The 17559-nt window shown below is 45.6% G+C and overlaps 1 protein-coding gene across 1 annotated transcript in view; it reads right to left on the bottom strand.

The window, feature by feature from the left end:
• The window catches only part of FAM20C (FAM20C golgi associated secretory pathway kinase), an 84431-nt gene that overhangs the window by 40005 nt on the left and 26867 nt on the right, over nucleotides 1–17559 (bottom strand). Inside the window, exon 5 of the mRNA XM_063143661.1 lies at nucleotides 9030–9108. Coding sequence (XP_062999731.1) covers nucleotides 9030–9108 — 79 coding nt within the window. The remainder of the gene's footprint in view (nucleotides 1–9029; nucleotides 9109–17559) is intronic.

The raw sequence follows: 17559 nt of genomic DNA, 5'->3' as shown, positions 1-17559 counted from the left end.
GAGTTTGGAACAGAGGCACCCACAGGGTTGGAAGCAAGAGCTTGGGTGGAGGAGGGATGTGAACAGTAAATACGTGAAATATTCTATTATCCTAAAATAGTAACAGAAAAGAGAGGGAGGGAGGTGAAAATCACCTCAGGCCCGTTTCAGCTGGATTATTCCTCCCTTCTCCTGCAGGGCTTTACATTTATTTATTACACTTATATACCGCCCCCATAGCCAGGGCTCTTTGGGCGGTTTACAGAAATTCTAAAATTAACATAAAAACGAGTATACAAAATTTAAAATTCTAAAACACAGAACGTACACACATAACGCATTAAAAACCGTTAAAAAACTAAACATGTGGGTGATTAAGATGTGCCGCCATATGCCTGGGCAAAGAGGAAAGTCTTAACCTGGCGCCGGAAAGATAGCAGCGTTGGTGCCAGGCGAGCCTCATCAGGGAGATCATGCCATAGTCTGGGAGCCACCATCGAAAAGGCCCTGTCCCTCGTTGCCACACTCCGAGCCTCTCTCGGAGTAGGCACCCGGAGGAGGACCTTAGATGCTGAACATAGTGACCGGATATCTTCACGTCAGGAGAGGCGTTCCGTCAGGTATTGTGGTCCCAAGCCACAATATTTATTATTTATTTATTTCAAATTACATTTATATCCCATCTTTTTTCCTCCAAGGAACCCAAGGTGGCGTACATAATCCTCCTCCTCTCCTTTTTATCCTCACAACAACAACCCTGTGAGGTAGGTTGGGCTGAGAGTCTGATTGGCCCAAAATCACCCAGTGGGTTTCCATGGCCGAGTGGGGACTAGAACCCGGATCTCCCGACTCCCAGTACAACACCTTAGCCACTACACCACACTGCCTCTTTTTACCATCCACTGACTTGTGGGAAGTATCCTTAGGAGTTTGTTTTTTAAAAAAAATATTGTTTTATTAACTTTTTTTGTAATATAGTTTTTACAGTAGGCGTAGCCTCATTTGTTTTAATTGATTCAAACGTCTATATTCTGCTTTTCCCTTTCAAAACGGATTAATGAAAAGCCAGCTAATGAAACAGGTTATCATTAAAAGGAGAGAGAGAGAAGGGGGGCAAAGAGAGAGATGGGGTGACACATTCAGGGGGGCGGAACCCTAAAATCTCAGAGACAGAAAACAAGTTGGGTGGCACACACACACACACACACATGCAGAGATAGGGTGTGATAGGATCACACACACAGAGAAATGGGGTGGCATAGGGAGAGACGGATAGGGCGTCAGAGAGAATGAGAGTGGACTATACAATCTTGCTATGTTGCAAAGCCTGTTTTTGGCTCTGCTTACTGCCAGCTCCAAGCCTGTCCCCTTCCAAAGGAATGTGAAAAAAACCCCACACACCCTGTTCCCTACCCCTGATCTAGCCAAATGCAATTTTCTGTCTTTCTCCACCTTTTATTTTCTGCTGCCCATGCCTTTCTATTTGATGTGGCAAGACAAAGGCTCAGTGTTCTCTCGCTGGCACAGTACACGGGCCGTGCTAAGGGATGATTAGGGGATTCCGGCACGCGTTGCGATAAGGTGTGCGCCTTGTCCACGCCCCGAGATCAGATTCCTCACGCATGCCTTCGTTTCAGGCACGGGCCGGCTTGCTCCGCCAGCATGTTCCGCATCCCGCCACGTCAGCGTCCGAGGCTGGCCGTCGCAAAGCACAAGCGAGAGGAAGAGGAGTGGGGTGAATCTCTCAGCTCTCAACACGCACGCCGGCCTCGAAAAGTCGTGACGACCAGCTTCTGCCCTCCAGATCAGCTTCTGCCCTCCAGATCTAGAATAGCAACACTGTGCACCATGTGAGGCTGTGACAGCGACACCTTCACGGGAAAGGGCTCCGAGCTGGTCCAGCCACCGCAGCGTGCCGCTTCCACATCTGCTGCAGCTCCCCCAGCTGTGAATCCAGTTTGTCACAGAGCGATGCCTTCCAGCTCTTCTGAATTGTGCATCATCCACTTAGGAAGCTACTGGGGCAGGGGAGGAGAGCTACCGCCATTTGACGTCACGGTTGTATCCATTTTTGAGCTGGAAGCTGAGGGTGCAAAACGGAGGCGCCTGCGGCCAAGCTGGAAATCCATTCAATGCTGTTGTCTGTCAAATTCATCAATGTCAAATTCAAGGTGGCTACTAGGAGCAGGGCCTTCTCTGCTGTGGCACCCCGGCTGTGGAACAAGTTCCCCAGAGAGGTCCGCCTGGCGCCTACACTGTACTCCTTACGTAGTCAGCCGAAGACCTTTTTATTTTCTCAGTATTTACACCTAATTTAATTTAAATTTAAACTTCGCTGTTTTAATTCCATATTTTAACCTATATCAATTTCTGCTGTGTGGTTTTACCCTGGTTGTGCTTTTTAATTTGTATTTTGTATTTGTGTTTTTAGATTGTTGGTTGTTTTACTATGCTCTTCATGGTTTTGATTTTTGTGAACCGCCCAGAGAGCTTCAGCTATTGGGCGGTATAAAAATGTAATAAACAAATAAAATGTTTTCTTGGGTTTCCATTTGTACAGCTTGATTTAGATTCCTTCATTTGTGTGAGCCACAGGCCGTTGCATTTGCAATAACACGTACAAAGACTAAAAGCAAGATTACAATTGAGTCATGTTAGAACATGAGAACATCAGAAGTGCCCTGATGGATCAGACCGAGGGTCCATCTAGTCCAGGACTCTGTTCACACAGTGGCCAACCAGCTGTGGACCAGGGACCAGCAAAGCAGGACATGGTGCAACAGCACCCTCCCACCCATGTTCCCCAGCAACTGCTGCACACAGGCTTACTGCCTCTGATACTGGAGGCTGCACTTAGCCATTGACAGCCTGAAGTTACTCAAGTTATGCTCCAGCTAAGATGGAGTCATCTAAGATGGCTGCCACTGCAGTCCAGGCCAAACTGTTTGGTCATGGACTTGGGTCTGGGAATCAAGGCCTCTGGTGAACATCTAAATCACTGTTTCCCAAAGTGGGCGGTATCGCCCCTTTGGGGGCAGTGGGATTGCATAGGGGGGGGCATTAAGAGGCAAGGGGGCAGCAGGGGGGCGCTCGAGGTGGTCTTTTTCGAGAAGCGCCTCTCCAGAAGGTCTTAAAACCCATGGACATTTTTATGGGAGAAGGTAGTTTGGTCCCAAGCCGTATAGGGGAAGAATCCACACATGTATTAATACCGTTTAAGAAGAGTCCTTTTAACGGTGAATTGAAATGTTTCAAAAGCACCAAAACGCTAATGAAGAGACATACCCTGCTTGGCGTGCCCTGCCACGCTGGCTGCAAAACAGAGGCGTTCGCTCTCTTTTCACGCCCTCCCTTGGCAAGCCTGCGGCGGGTGCTTCAGATTTTGAATAAATATTCAATTAATTGTTACGGTTTTGAATTTTATTGTTATTATCTTCCTTAGTGGCTCGTTGAAAACTGCTATTCTGAATAATGATTTTTATAGGGTAGGGTAGGGGGCACTGGGCATGAGTTTGTGGAACCAAGGGGGCGGTGACCTGAAAGAGTTTGGGAACCACTGATCTAAACTGTGACCATTGCAAGCAGCTCAATTTGGAGGGGAGAATCGGTGGGCCTGGGAAAGGTGCTCAATAGGGACGTCCATCATTTTCAAATGTGTCCCGTTTGGGGCCCTGATGGATCCCTGCCACCAGCCTGTCTCGGCTTGCATTCATGAGCTGAGCCATGTTTCCCCACCCCCTGCCTAAATCCAGGAACCTTGCTCAGTTTTGTATTGTTTTGCAAATAGAAATGCATGCAAATTTGAAAAATTGTGCAAACTATGCAAATTGCAGCTGCAATTTGTGCAGATTCCTATTTATGAGAAAAAAAGAAGAGACTCGATGCGGATTGCGGGGAAGTGAGAGAAAGTCCAGAGACTGTTGGAATTCACACCTGGAAGACGCCCTCAAGCGTTCAGCAACCGAATCATCTCTATGGAATCTGCAACTGCTTGGGAGCTGAAAGGTTCAGTTTAAGGCGCTTGGATGCAATTCGTAAAACACACATACACACACACACACACACACACACACACACACACACACCCAGTGGGTTCGAGACTCATCTAGTCACGTCTTGCCTCGCTGTTTTCACTCCCGGCAATTGGAAGTCGATTCCTGACCCTTCCAAAGCAGGAGAAACCAATAAATCACGGAGCTGTTGTTCCGGTTTTTATCATGCATTCATTGCCTTGAGCACAACAGGGAGAAAGGCAACATATAAACAGGAGTGTGCTATGAAGATAGCCGCTCCCTTGCTGCGGTAAAAGACAGGAATGTCTCACACATCTGTAAGGCATTTTATATGCCTCTTCCTAACCTGAGTGGGAGAGATACCATCTGAAAGCAGCGAAGGAAGGGAAAATCACAGGCTATGTCTGGAAAACCTGGGACAGGTCTCCAAATGCCTTGTCCACGGCATAATGGGACAGCTGCTTCCCCCTGTTTTAGGGAAGCAGCAGCATCTTTCTGACATCAGCGCCCGTTAATCCAATCCCCACCCTCCTCTCACACCTATTTGCACATCTAGCAACAAAACACCCCTCACATCAAGGAAAGGGGCCAAGAGCAGGTCTGGAAGTCAACACTACTGTCTCAAACCACATAACCAGGAATTGGGGAAGCTGGGATAGAGGCAAGGATCGGAGAGAGGAAGGAAATAAGAGTCAAGAAAGGCTCAGCAAAGGGAATAAAAGCTGGGACACAGGAAGCTGCCTTATAGGGAGTCTGCCCATTGGTCTAACTCGTCCAGTATTGCCAACACTGATTGGCAGCAATTGCTTTCCAGGGTTTCGGGTCTTAGCTAGACTTACCTCTTATCCCACGATGGAGGAGGGAAGATCTCGCGTTGTGTTTAACGCGAGATCCCTCCTCCATTTGCACGTGAGGCGCGACAACCTCAAAAGGAGAGGCGTCGCGCCCGCCTTTTTTTACTTTTAAAGGGGCAGCAGCATACGAACGCTCATGCGCAAAAGGTAAGAGATTTTTTTAAATTTTAATTACTTTCCCCGCTCCCCCCACTCTACCCCCGATGGGTGCAGCTGTCCTGAGGAGCACTGTGCCCCATGCGCGGCTCCCACTTCACGTGGAGCCAGGTCAACCCACGGCACCAGGCCACGCATTCCGCGGTCTTGGGTTCAGCTGGGGACCGTGGAAAAACTGGGGCCAAAATGAAGGGCGAGATCCCGGGGCAAGGGAGGGATCATCCCTCCCTGATCCAGGGATCCCCTGTGCTTCATGTGGACGCACAGGGATGATCCCGGGGTTTGCCCCAGGATAACCATCTATCAGGGATGCTTTAAGGTGGATTCCTGCATTGAGCTGGGGGTTGGACTCGATGGCCTTGTAGGCCCCTTCCAACTCTGCTATTCTATGATTCTATGGTTCTATGATAAAGTCCCGTCTAGCTATGGCCACAGGCCAGCCGTTTTCTATCCCTACTCTTTTGGCCAGTTTGTTTGCATTATTTATTCCTGAATTAGGTCACTGCATTACTTATTAGTATTTTATAGATTGGCCTCCAAAGTATACCCAAACCACCCAAAGGGTTTTCACAGTGGGATCTAGATCCGAATCCAGGTCTCTAAAAGCCAACGTTTTACTTGCTAGACACTGAATGTCCAACAGCTGAACATGGACGTTGGAGTTCAGAAAACACAGATCCAGCGTGGCCTTCTCGCACAGTCTGGCAATGGCGTAGGCTGGCTTTGTACAGCCTCCTGCTAGGCAGATCAGGTCACCGAAGAAAGCTTGGCACGAGAAATCTCGACGCGTGGGTAATATCGCATTATATTTAACAAAACTCCGTGCTAATTGTTCGTTAGATACATTTCGGCAACGTTAAAGAACTCCCTTGGAGTTTACTGGAAGCGCTCTCATTTGGGTTGATTCATGCAGAATTAGCAATGGAATTTACATCGGGCAAAGGGATTTGTAAATAGAGCTGGCGAACCCTGCAACCTTTTATGGGCAATTATTCCAGGATGGAGGATGGAGATCTTCAAATAAAATGAAATAATTGTGGCGCATTGGGCTTTGCTTGCCGCAAAGGCATTTTTATTTTGGCTTTTCTTTCCTGCCTTCAGCTTTATTAAGATGTCAAAGAATAAAACAGTTTATAAGCATGCAGCCTGAGAATGGAATGATTGGCTCAAATCAATAAGTAAAACTGCCCTCTCCTCTTTTCTTGTTAGGTCCATCATATATCAGTTCCTGGTTTCTCAAGCCTCCTTCTCCTAAGAACAAAAGAATATAAGAAGTGCCCTGATGGATCAGACCGAGGGTCCATCTAGTCCAGCACTCTGTTCACATGGTGGCCAACCAGCTGTGGACCAGGGACCAACAAAGCAGGACATGGTCCAACAGCACCCTCCCACCCATGTTCCCCAGTAACTGGTGCACACAGGCTTACTGCCTCGGATACTGGAGGCAGCACATAACTATCAGGGCTAGTAGCCATGGATAGCCTTCTCCTCCAGGAATTTATCCAAGCCCCTTCTAAAGCCATCCAAAATGGTAGCCATCACTACATCTTGTGGTAGCGGATTCCATAATTTAACTATGTGCTGTGTGAAGAAGTCCTTCCTTTTATTTGTCCTGAATCAACCACCAATCAGCTTCTTGGGATGACCCCTTTGGGTTCTAGTATTTTGAGAGAGGGAGAAAAATGCCCCCTTATATGAATTCTCCTGCATTTACCCTTTCTCAGCCTCTTATCTACTTTGTATATTTCCCCTCGATCTCTGAGCTCTTTGCTACTCTGAGTTTTCCTACCACCTGGGAATTCTTTCTAGTCCTTTAAAATAAATAAATAATCCCAACGAAACTTACCATTCCTTTCCCCCTCACATGAACTGAACTGCAAACATTCAGGTAGTTTTGTTCCTTGAGCAGTTGGAATGTTCATGAGTATTCTATGTCATCATAGCTAAGAATGGATGGAACAGGCTATTTCTGGCCTATGTCATTTTTCATGTGCTCATTCATAAGTTTATTATGTCCCACTACTGCATTAATTTGTGATTCATTTTTTTTAAAGAAAGAAATATGCACAATCAATCAATCAATCAATCAATCACATTATCTAAAATATTAAATGTTAAAATGCATTTTGATACATTCTTCCCCCAAGAAGAACTGCATCATAGAAGCTGAAGAAGCTTGACATCTAAAGGATAAATAGATTCCAGTCTGCACATTATTCATGGGATCTGGTTATTTTGGATCAAAATTCACAAAAACTGGATTCCTCTAGCATCCCTAGTCACAGCGGTTCAGTCAATGACAACTAAGCATGCTCAGAGTACATGAAATGCTAAATGGAGGAGTTGGGAAGAGAGCAAAAGACTGGGTAGTAGCTGGGAATGAAATGGGATCGTCTCAACACTGAGACGACCGTCCCTGGCCACCACGCCTGATAAATTAAGCACTGCAGCCTTCTGGAGGCTTTATCCTGGCGGCCATTTTGTTTTGGCACGGAGATGCAGAATCCAAATGGACACTGGGAACTGCTTACCCTTCCTCCTCTCTTTTGCTTTACGGACCCACTTAAAGGGAACGAATAACTGAACTTCCGTAAAGCAGAAACAAAGCACAGAAACGAGTTTATTAACTCAGTGATACCCTGACAACAGATACCAAACAGCTCCGTGAAACCTTCTGAAGCCAACAGTGACTTTGCCAGACCCGGCGCAATAAACCACCTGCTTTTTCTTTTGCCTTCATAGCCAGGTTTCCTTAAAGGGCCCCCTTTCGGTTCAACTCGCCTTTGCATTCTTGTATTTCCATCCTACTCCAATCTGTATTTAAGGCTGATCATGCCCAGTTAGCAGTTCCAAGACTCTCCGGGAGTCAGGGATGAATCTTCCAAGGGGCTTATCGAACTGATGGCCCAGGTTCAGAGACCATCACCCTTGCCTGCCCCTCTCCATGGGAACTCAGCCTGAATTGCTTTCCTAAACCCTCTTCCCCAAAAAACTAATCTGGCATCTAAACCCAGGCCTAACAAACGAGGTTTAGACCACATTTGAACCTCTCTTGTTCAAGTGAACATCTGGCAGCCCATTTGTACAAAAGCCAAAGCAAAGCAGGTGAGGTATTTGTGATATGAATAAGCATTTGGACAACACAAAGCTGCCTGGAACAAGTAGGATTTCAAGCCTTTGTTTGTGAACACATTCTCAGTCTATATATTTGGCGTATAGGTTAGCAACCTGGTGCTCTTCAGATGTTTTGGACTACAACTCCCAGAATTCCTTGACCGTTGGCCATGCTGGTTGGGATTTCTGGGAGATGTAGTACAAGACATCTGCAGGGCAGCTGGATTGGGACCAAGATGGGGTGAAGGGTTAGCCCCTCCTTTATGCCGCTGTAGGTTTCAGCTTGTCTCCAATCTTGCATGGTTGCTCTTTAATTTAACAAAACCCAAACACTCACTCATTGACTCATTACACAAAGAATGCCGTGTGTCTTTTGGCCCTTTGCTTCGTTGTGGGCTAGATTGTCCACTGGTGATCGGTTTCCTGGCATCAGAGGGGACATGTCCACCCACAGTGTCAAGTCAGAGGACATGGTACACTTCCTAGCGGAGTGCCCACTGTACACAGAGCTGAGGAAGCAATATCTTGAGCCTTTAATAGTTGGGTCTAATTATAACTCCTCTGTAAGAATAACTCTAACACTATTTGCTGGTACAGATGATTATACGTCATATAGGACTGCCACGTTTGTCAAACGGGCTCTGGAGAAACGAAAGTCACCGGCAGCCATAGAAGGCTAAACTTATCAATCTAATATAAAATGTTAGCAAATATTGCCCAAGATTAGAAGAAGTTTTAACTTGCTCTTGTTAGCCATTTTATTAACACTTTGTAATTTGGTGTTCCCTCTGGCGCGAGGAGTATTGTATTATGTTTCTGTATGCACATAGCCTGACCCTGGCTAATAAGGAAGAAACTGTTGTTGTTTTCAAAACTTGCTCTGGAAAATAAAAGATGCAGATTCTTCACTTACTTCATGGGCTTAAACAAGGCTTGCCCGTAGTTCTGGAATGTCATGATCAGCTTAAGCTGGGTGCCTCCTGACTTCATTGCTGGAGGAGAAAGCAGAGGGAACAAAAGGGAGAGAATGGTTTAAACTGCACCGTCCGGTTCGATCGACACCCCCTAGCACGTTCAGTACTGAAACGTCACAGCTACACATCGTCAGACAAAGGGAGAGTTATTTAGAATGCACTCAGCAGACGTAGCAGCACTGCTTTCACCAGAACACAGGGCTATGCGCTGAAGCTGAATGCTGGGAGATTGAGGACAGGTCGAAGGAAGGACTTTTTCCATACCGTGCACTTCTGAACTATGGAATTTGACTAGTGACTAGACTAGTGACTAGACTAGTGACTAGATTGAAGGAAATGTGTTCATAGAATCATAGAATAGCAGAGTTGGAAGGGGCCTACAAGGCCATCGAGTCCAACCCCCTGCTCAATGCAGGAATCCACCCTAAAGCATCCCCGACAGATGGTTGTCCAGCTGCCTTTTGAAGGCCTCTAGTGTGGGAGAGCCCACAACCTCCCTAGGCAACTGATTCCATTGTCGTACTGCTCTAACAGTCAGGAAGTTTTTCCTGATGTCCAGCTGGAATCTGGCTTCCTTTAACTTGAGTCCATTATTCCGTGTCCTGCACTCTGGGAGGATCGAGAAGAGATCCTGGCCCTCCTCTGTGTGACAACCTTTTAAGTATTTGAAGAGTGCTATCATGTCTCCCCTCATGATTGGGGGCGGGGTGATATTAGGTCATTTCGACCTATTTCTCAGCGCACACTGTGACGTTCAGATGTCTTAAATGTAAATATCCATAAAGTCATTGTCTATGCATTTCTATAGTGAAACCTATTAAGAGGGAACTTACTGAAACCAATACGCTTTGAACCCTTGCAACTATACGCACTGCAGCTGAGGAAACCAATAAGCTTGATTACACACAATTACTTATGTTAATAAATTCCAATTAATTTCAAACAATTGATGTGGTCTGTGGAAGAGTGCTTGAGGAGGGTACAGTTAATGGTGGCACCGGAATGGGAAACTGAGGGCTGGATGGCTGGACTGTGAAGCTGCGAGGCCTAAAAGAGTAAATGCGAGACAGGAGCAGCAACACTAACCCTAAACCCTCACAAGCGTCATCAGCACAGGGGGGATTAAGTGAAGCTCGGAGGACGGCAACAAGGGAGAGGGCCTTTTCTGTGGTGGCCCCAAAATTATGGAACGATCTTCCCGATGAGGCCCGCCTGGTGCCAACATTATCTTTTCGGTGCCAGGTTAAGATTTCCCTTTTCTCCCAGGCATTTAACAGCATATGCTGAGTTTTAACTGACTCCAATAGCTTTGGAGTGTTTAAAATTTGTTTTAAATGTTTTTTTAAAATGTTTTTAAATTTTGTATATTGATTCTTAATGTTCAGTCTTTTTAATCCAATCTTTTTTAATCTTTGTAAACCGCCCAGAGAGCTTCGGCTATGGGGTGGTGTATAAATCTAACAAATAAGAAATAATAATAATAATAATAATAATAATAATAATAATAAAAAGGCCCGAGTGCGAGTTGCGTAGATAGTCCTGTCAAGCAGCCTGTGGCTGGCACAGGTGACATCAGGACGTCACACACCCATCGACACGACTGCATTGCCACCCCGCTTCATGGAACAAACCACACTTTTAAAAAGACAATGTCTTGTGGCACTTTAAAGACGGACGCATTTATTCTCCCACGGACCACAGCCGGAACGGATGCGTAAGTTACTCCCTAAGGCACCCCAGTGCTCTTCGTCGGTTTTGCTGCGAGAGACTAACGCAGTTGCCCTCCGGAAACCACGTCTTGACATTCTTAGAAGCTGCTCCTGCTAGCCGGCTTCGCGTGCGCAATTTTGTAAAGAAAAAAAGAAAGGAAAAACCTACCACTGAAAGGTCAAATAACTCACGTCTTTAGAAAGCCAACAAAAGGTCCAGATTAAGTTTAAAAACAGAAAGAAAATACCAGGTTATCTTGCACAAGTGTTTTGCTTCAGATCTCATACTTTCACCTCTTCGGCCTCGCAGGCTTTCTCTTTGTGAACCAGTTCCATTAGCTACCCTTCCTTTTGATAATTCACAAGCTTGCAATCTTTCCTTTCTCTGCAAGAAATTGCGATGCAAATCCGGTCACTTTAATCACTCTTCCGCCAAAGCGAAGCAGCCTCTCCAACCGCGCTGTTTTGCTGACCCCAGCCTTCTCTTGCATTACCAACTCGTCCCACAGGAACAAATAAATAATTAGAAATTAAAGGGCATTAAGCGACTTGCACTGAATAGGCAGAGCAGCAACGTCTGGATTACACATATTAGATTAAGTCAGTGGTGCTGAGCAGGCCAAAATTGGGGGTGCATTTAAGGGTAGACAAGTATACTGGGAGAAGACAAAAGAACGGCGTAACTTATTTCCAGTCCTGGAAGTATTTGTTGTCAAGTCTGTTAAAAATCTAAGGCTTTTTCTAGCGGTGGGCAAACTTGCCTGCACTCGCCTCGGTGGGTCCTCACCCCGCCACCGCTGCCCACCCCGTTCGCCAGGCCACGCGAGACACTTCTACAGCTTGGCTCGGCCCAGGAAGCCCTCAGCTCTGCCCGTGCACAAAGTTGCCCGTTATCTCCCTTCCTGCATCAATCGCGGCTGCCAGGGATGCAATGGGGCAATTGCGCAATTTTGGGAGCACTCCCTCCCATGACAGTGGCAGCCTTAAAGTCCACATTGTCACAAAGATAAAGACTAGGGTGACCCTATGGAAAGGAGAACAGGGCTCCTGTATCTTTTAGGGTTGTATAGAAAAGAGAATTTTGGCAGGTGTTGTTTGTATGCACACAACACCGGGTGAAATTCCCTTCTTATCACAACAGTTAATGCTGCAGGAGCTATGCTGGAGTGACCAGATACAAAAGAGGGCAGGGCTCCGGCAGCTTTACCTGTTGTGATGAAGAGGGAATTTCACCAGGTGCTGCAGGCATACAAGTGACACCTACTGAAATTCCGTTTTCTATACAACTGTTAAAGATACAGGAGCTCGGTCCTCCTTTCCATAAGATCACCCTAGTAAAGACACAAGTTGGTGCCTGCTGGGGTGTGGGCCCTCAACTGGTGGCCAACTATGCCTACCCTTCATGACAGCCATGGCTAAGTCCATGGGGTGGAAGGCATGGGACCTTCTTACACCTGGAGCTGGCCTTCATTGCTACTGTTTTATTATGCCAAGTCCTTTGGTTTTCATCAATACGATGGTGGGGTCTTAACTGATCCTCACAAAACAAAGGACACCCAGGAGCCTCCTGAATGGAGTGTTGGATCTTTTTGGCAATAACAACTGATGCCTTTAGCCATCATCTACCCAGCAGTTTAACATCAACCTGGGGAAATTCCTGGGGAATTTAAAAATAAATAAATAAATAAATAAATAAAGGGAAAAGCTGAAACCCAAATGCAAATAAATCTCAAGACTTTTAATCCAAATATCCAAGACTAAGGCCATCGCTAGACCTAAGGTTTATCCCTGGATCTTCCAGGGGTCAAACCTGTTCATCTAGGTGACACACAGGGGATCCAGTGCTTAGGCAGGGGCGAACCCTGGATGATCCCAGGATAAACCTTAGGTCTAGCTGTGGCCTAAGAGGCCTAGCGCACCGCCAGAGCTGAAGAGGTGAACATGGGTCAATGACAGAAGGAAAATCCTTGAATCCCTGTACATGGGCCCCTGAAAAGTGGCATGTTTATTTCACGTTACAGGGGGGTGGGGGGTGGGGAGAAGCATAATCTCTCTGCTAAGGAAGCAGACAAATAGCATGGGAAAACCTGTACCTGGCATTTATCCTTTTGCTAATTAAATCCTTGTAGTAGACCCTTTGATATTTGTCAGAGGGATTGTAAAACCTTAACGTTCAAATCTGCATGTCTCCGCCACTTGAAACACAGCATTCCACAGGCCCAAGCGCTTTCAGCATGTCACGCAAATCTTGTTCCCGAATACTATAATTTTCAAAATTCCGCAACTCGGTATTATGCTGGCAAAGTAGCTGTACTCAGTCCCAAAGCATCAAAGCCATCATTTTACCGGCAAAGTAGACACAATTGCAGAGCGTGTGCCCCAGTATTAGGTGGAAAGCTGATATGCATAAGCGCTTGATAATAGGTTCTCTCTATCTATTGCATCAGTACAGTTAGAGGTTATGTTTTTTGCTGTATGGTGAGGTAGTAAATAGGAGGAGGTGATACGGTACCAATGAATCAAACCAATGAATCCAGCAGCCGGGCTAAGGTGCCTTATTCTCTGTATCAGTAGGTCAGCTACCAGGCAGTGATTGGTTTGATCTTTGGAACTCTACAGCGCCACCTGAATAATGTCCAAAGAGAGGTACTGCAAGCCGTTAGTCCAAACAGACCAGGAGATCAGAGCAGCTAAAATAAGGCCTTATAAGCCAGGTTCCTCAGGTATGTTTTTTCAACCTTAGCAACTTCTCAGGCATCGACTTGTAACCGTTCTAACCAACAGAGTCTCCAATGGCTATGGCTTCTAGCATTCCCAAACCAGAACCTCCAACCTCACAGCTAGACCTAAGGTTTATCCTGGGATCATCCAGGGTTCGCCCCTGCCTGAGCACTGGATCCCCTGTGTGTCGCCTAGATGAACAGGTTTGACCCCTAGATGATCCAGGGTTAAACCTTAGGTCTAGCTATGGCCCAACAGTTAATCAGTCTCCAGTGCCTTACCTCGGGCTTGTCTATATGGCTTGTTTACCCCGACTTATATGTGCATATTCGTTTTTCAGAACACATGACTCAGCCATCCATTCGCCGAAGCGCCAGCTTGTTAAAGCCATAATGCGCATATTCGCATTTGCGATTTACCGCGACTTTTTGATCACGTCCGAGTTTGCACCGTGTTATGGTTATAAGTCTTGGGGGGGGGAATTAAATCGCATTTTGACATGTAGGCAGAGCTTTGAGAGTAGGACAACGGGATTGGCCGATTTCCCACCAATCGGCTGCCTCATTCCTTCGCGCCGTTTTTAGTTTGAATTCTCTGACTCTGCGGCGCTCTGCAGAGAAAGCTTATTAAAACAAAGAGGGGGAATGGGCATCCTTCTCTGCTGCCTTGTTCCTCTCCCCCCCCCCGCTCCCGGTTTATTTGTTATATGAATCTGCGGAGCTCCACATATTAAATTTATAGTTTCCATCATCTCTATTCTGTAGCATCATATATGTGTGCACGCGCATTTATAACTGTACTATAAAAAAAAAATTCAGGAAATAAATCACTGTTGCTGCAGTGTGATGCTATTTACCTAATTCGAATCAACGAAAATTCGGGTTTATATTTAAGAAGGAGCAATCCCGTTGTCGTATAGATGGGGCCTCGTGTACCACCAACACTCTAGTTCAGTAGCGGAGCAGGAGGTAAGGTTGCCTTCAATAAGAGCTTTAAACTAAAATATCCTGGTTTGGGCCCCTGCCCTTTTTGCCTTTCGTCCCGCCCCTTTTGACTGTAGCCCCGTCCACCACCAGAATGCAGCCCCTGGGAGCTTCTCTGAAATGGAATGTGGCCCTCAGGCAGGAAGACCTTTAACACCCCTGTACTAAATTATACTGCTGAAAACTGGGGTAAAATCCGGAATGGATTTTTGTGTGAAGGACTATGAGCTCTATTCAGTTCTGGTTGCGGATGTCGGGGGAATCTGTCCAGGGGTTGGAACTCACTGATGTTTCATCAGCTCAGCACCATGGACTTTGGATCATTACCTTGTGCGCTCGCCTGACCTGATCTGCATCGGGTTGGGCCAGCTTGCCGATTCCCCACCCCTGCTTTTCCCCCTCTCTTTTCATTTATTTACCTAAACAGAAATGTGCGCAAATTGTGATGCACAATTTGTGTGATTTACACAAATTTGGGATGTCGTTTGCATCCATTGCAGCTGCCATTTGTGTACTGGCACCATTTGTGGCTGGAAGTTGCATAAATTAAATAAATTATGCCTCAAATTTAGGTAAATCGTGCAAATTGCACCCTGCAATGTGACACATTTCAAATTATATTAACTTTTAAAAATGGGTAAAGTTCCCCGATTTAAAAAAAAAACCCTAAGTTGAGTGTTCGACGGGAGTCTGTTGATCCCAAGGTAGGCCAAATTCCAGAACAACAGATATCTCTAGTTCTGGTCTTCAAAACAAACTCCTGACGTCAGTTCCTTCATTCTAAGAGTATGTCTTTTGCACTAGACTGTGGTTGGTGGATCTCAGAGTTCTAGTGAAAAACCAAGAAGATCCCACAAGCCTGAAGTCCGCCCGAGCTTGCTTTAAATAGATGCAGATATGTCCGCAGCCTACACATCCCAACCACATTCTGGGCCAATTCTTAATTGTACTTTATGAATAACACAAGGGGGAAAAAAACCCACTTTCTGCTCGTGACTCAGATCAACCACAGCGCTTTTATTGTCTTGACAGTCATCAAGAAAATGAGAAGCCACTCATGCTCCCAAGATTCTTGTTTGCATATTTGGAGATGGCCACTTGAGACTCCAGTTTCGCCCCAAATAAAATTGTCATAAGGATTTATGGCATCGAAGAATTGTGTCAACAGTTTCCAAGGCAGCCACATAATGATAGTAAGTCGTTACTGCCAGTAATGTCTTGGAACAGCCTGCTAACGAGGCCTCAGCGTTTAAAGCCAATTTGGCTTCTATCGGCCCTTTATCCAGCACACCATCTAAAATTAAGCCCCATCTTAGCCAATATAAACACAGCCATATTTTTGTTTACAATTGCTTTCTGATTTGCAAGAGACCAAATGTCATCATCATGTGTCTGATGAGACCAACTCATGGTGCCTCCTTACGTTAGACATTTGACCCAGTGTAAGGAAGTGTCTTCAGGGGTCCTTCTCTGTGAGCCCCTCCCAAAGGAAGTGAGGCAGGTGGCTCCCTGCCTGAAGGGCCTTCTCTGCTGTGGCACCCTGTTTGTGGAATGAGCTCTCTAGAGACGTTCGCCTGGCACCTACTGGCGCTTGATTGAGACCTTTTTATTTTCCCATTCCTTTAGCCTTTTAGCATCTTAGGCTTTAGCTAGACCTAAGGTTTATTCCGGGATCGTCTCAGGGTCGTCCCTGCCTGTTCTCAGGATCCCCAGTGTGTCATTTAGGCCACAGCTAGACCTAAGGTTTATACTGGGATCAAACAGGGTTTGCCCCTGCCTGAGCACTGGATCCCCTGTGTGTCACCTAGATGAACAGGTTTGACCCCTGGACGATCCAGGGATAAACCTTAGGTCTAGCTAAGGCCTAAGTCTTTCAGCTCTGCTGATTTAAATCTGTATTTTAAACCTCTGCATTGCTGCTAGGTTTTATTCCGGTTGTACTTTTATATCGTAGTGTTAAGCTTTTATATTTTATATTGTTTTATGCTGTACCTTGAATTTTCAATCTCATTATTGCATTAAGCTAAGCACTGTTTGTTTAAACAAATAAATAAAAAAACCTGTATGAATATTTGTATTTAAATACGTATTTTGAAATTATTTTCTCTCGGAGTATGCATTTCTAAACACGTTTTTCCCCCTCTCCATTTTTAAAGAAAATACTTGATACCCGGTATATGTATTAATGCTAGAGGCAGAGATTTCATTTTTCATACAGGCTTTGCAATTCCCCGATGTATGTAGTTAACTCTGGCAAAGATTATCCAGGACATTTACACAGTGTTGAAAGCACATTCAAATTCTTTAGGCATCTTAAAAAAAAAAAAGCACCAAAGAATGGAAAGCAAAGATTACGTTTAGTAATCTTATATAAAGATTAACCAAAAACAAAATTGAAGCGAGCAATCACTTTGACCCCATCAAGGTTGCTGGAGAAAGTCACAGTTGATTTAAACGAGTTAGAATTTCAGCTTAGTTTTAACTTTTGCTTTCAGGTAAAAGGTTTTGGAAGTGTTTCAGCACTGCACTCAGGAGTGTTTTCCATGACTCTGATTGGCTTTGAGTCAAACCGTTAATTATGTTCTCCACCCCTGGCCCCATGTCCTTCTCATAGCATATTTGTTCCCTCCTTGGAGTTAACTACTCTCCACTTTCTACGCCAACTTGACTACGCATGGCAAAGGATTCTGGGGAATGTTCTAGGATTCTAAAGATCGCATGGACATCAGGAAAAACTTCCTCACTGTTAGAGCAGTACGACCATGGAACCAGTTACCAAGGGAGCTGGTGGGCTCTACCACCCTAGAGGCATTCAAGAGGCAGCTGGACAACCATCGGTCAGGGATGCTTTAAGGCGGATTCCTGCATTGAGCAGGGGGTTGGACTCGATGGCCTTATAGGCCCCTTCCAACTCTACTATTCTATGATTCTATGTGATCTGAGCTTAACCCATTCCACCACATCATTGCCCTCTCTGAACTGACCGTGCGCCCGAGAATATGTTCAATAGCAGTGCACCACCAACTCATCAAAGACGACAATGTAAGGCTTTAAAT

The sequence above is a fragment of the Elgaria multicarinata genome, chromosome 17 (genome assembly GCF_023053635.1).
Source record: "Elgaria multicarinata webbii isolate HBS135686 ecotype San Diego chromosome 17, rElgMul1.1.pri, whole genome shotgun sequence".
NCBI lineage: Eukaryota > Metazoa > Chordata > Lepidosauria > Squamata > Anguidae > Elgaria > Elgaria multicarinata.
The sequence above is the reverse complement of the archived record's forward strand: the minus strand, read 5'-3'. Positions and strand labels throughout refer to the sequence as shown.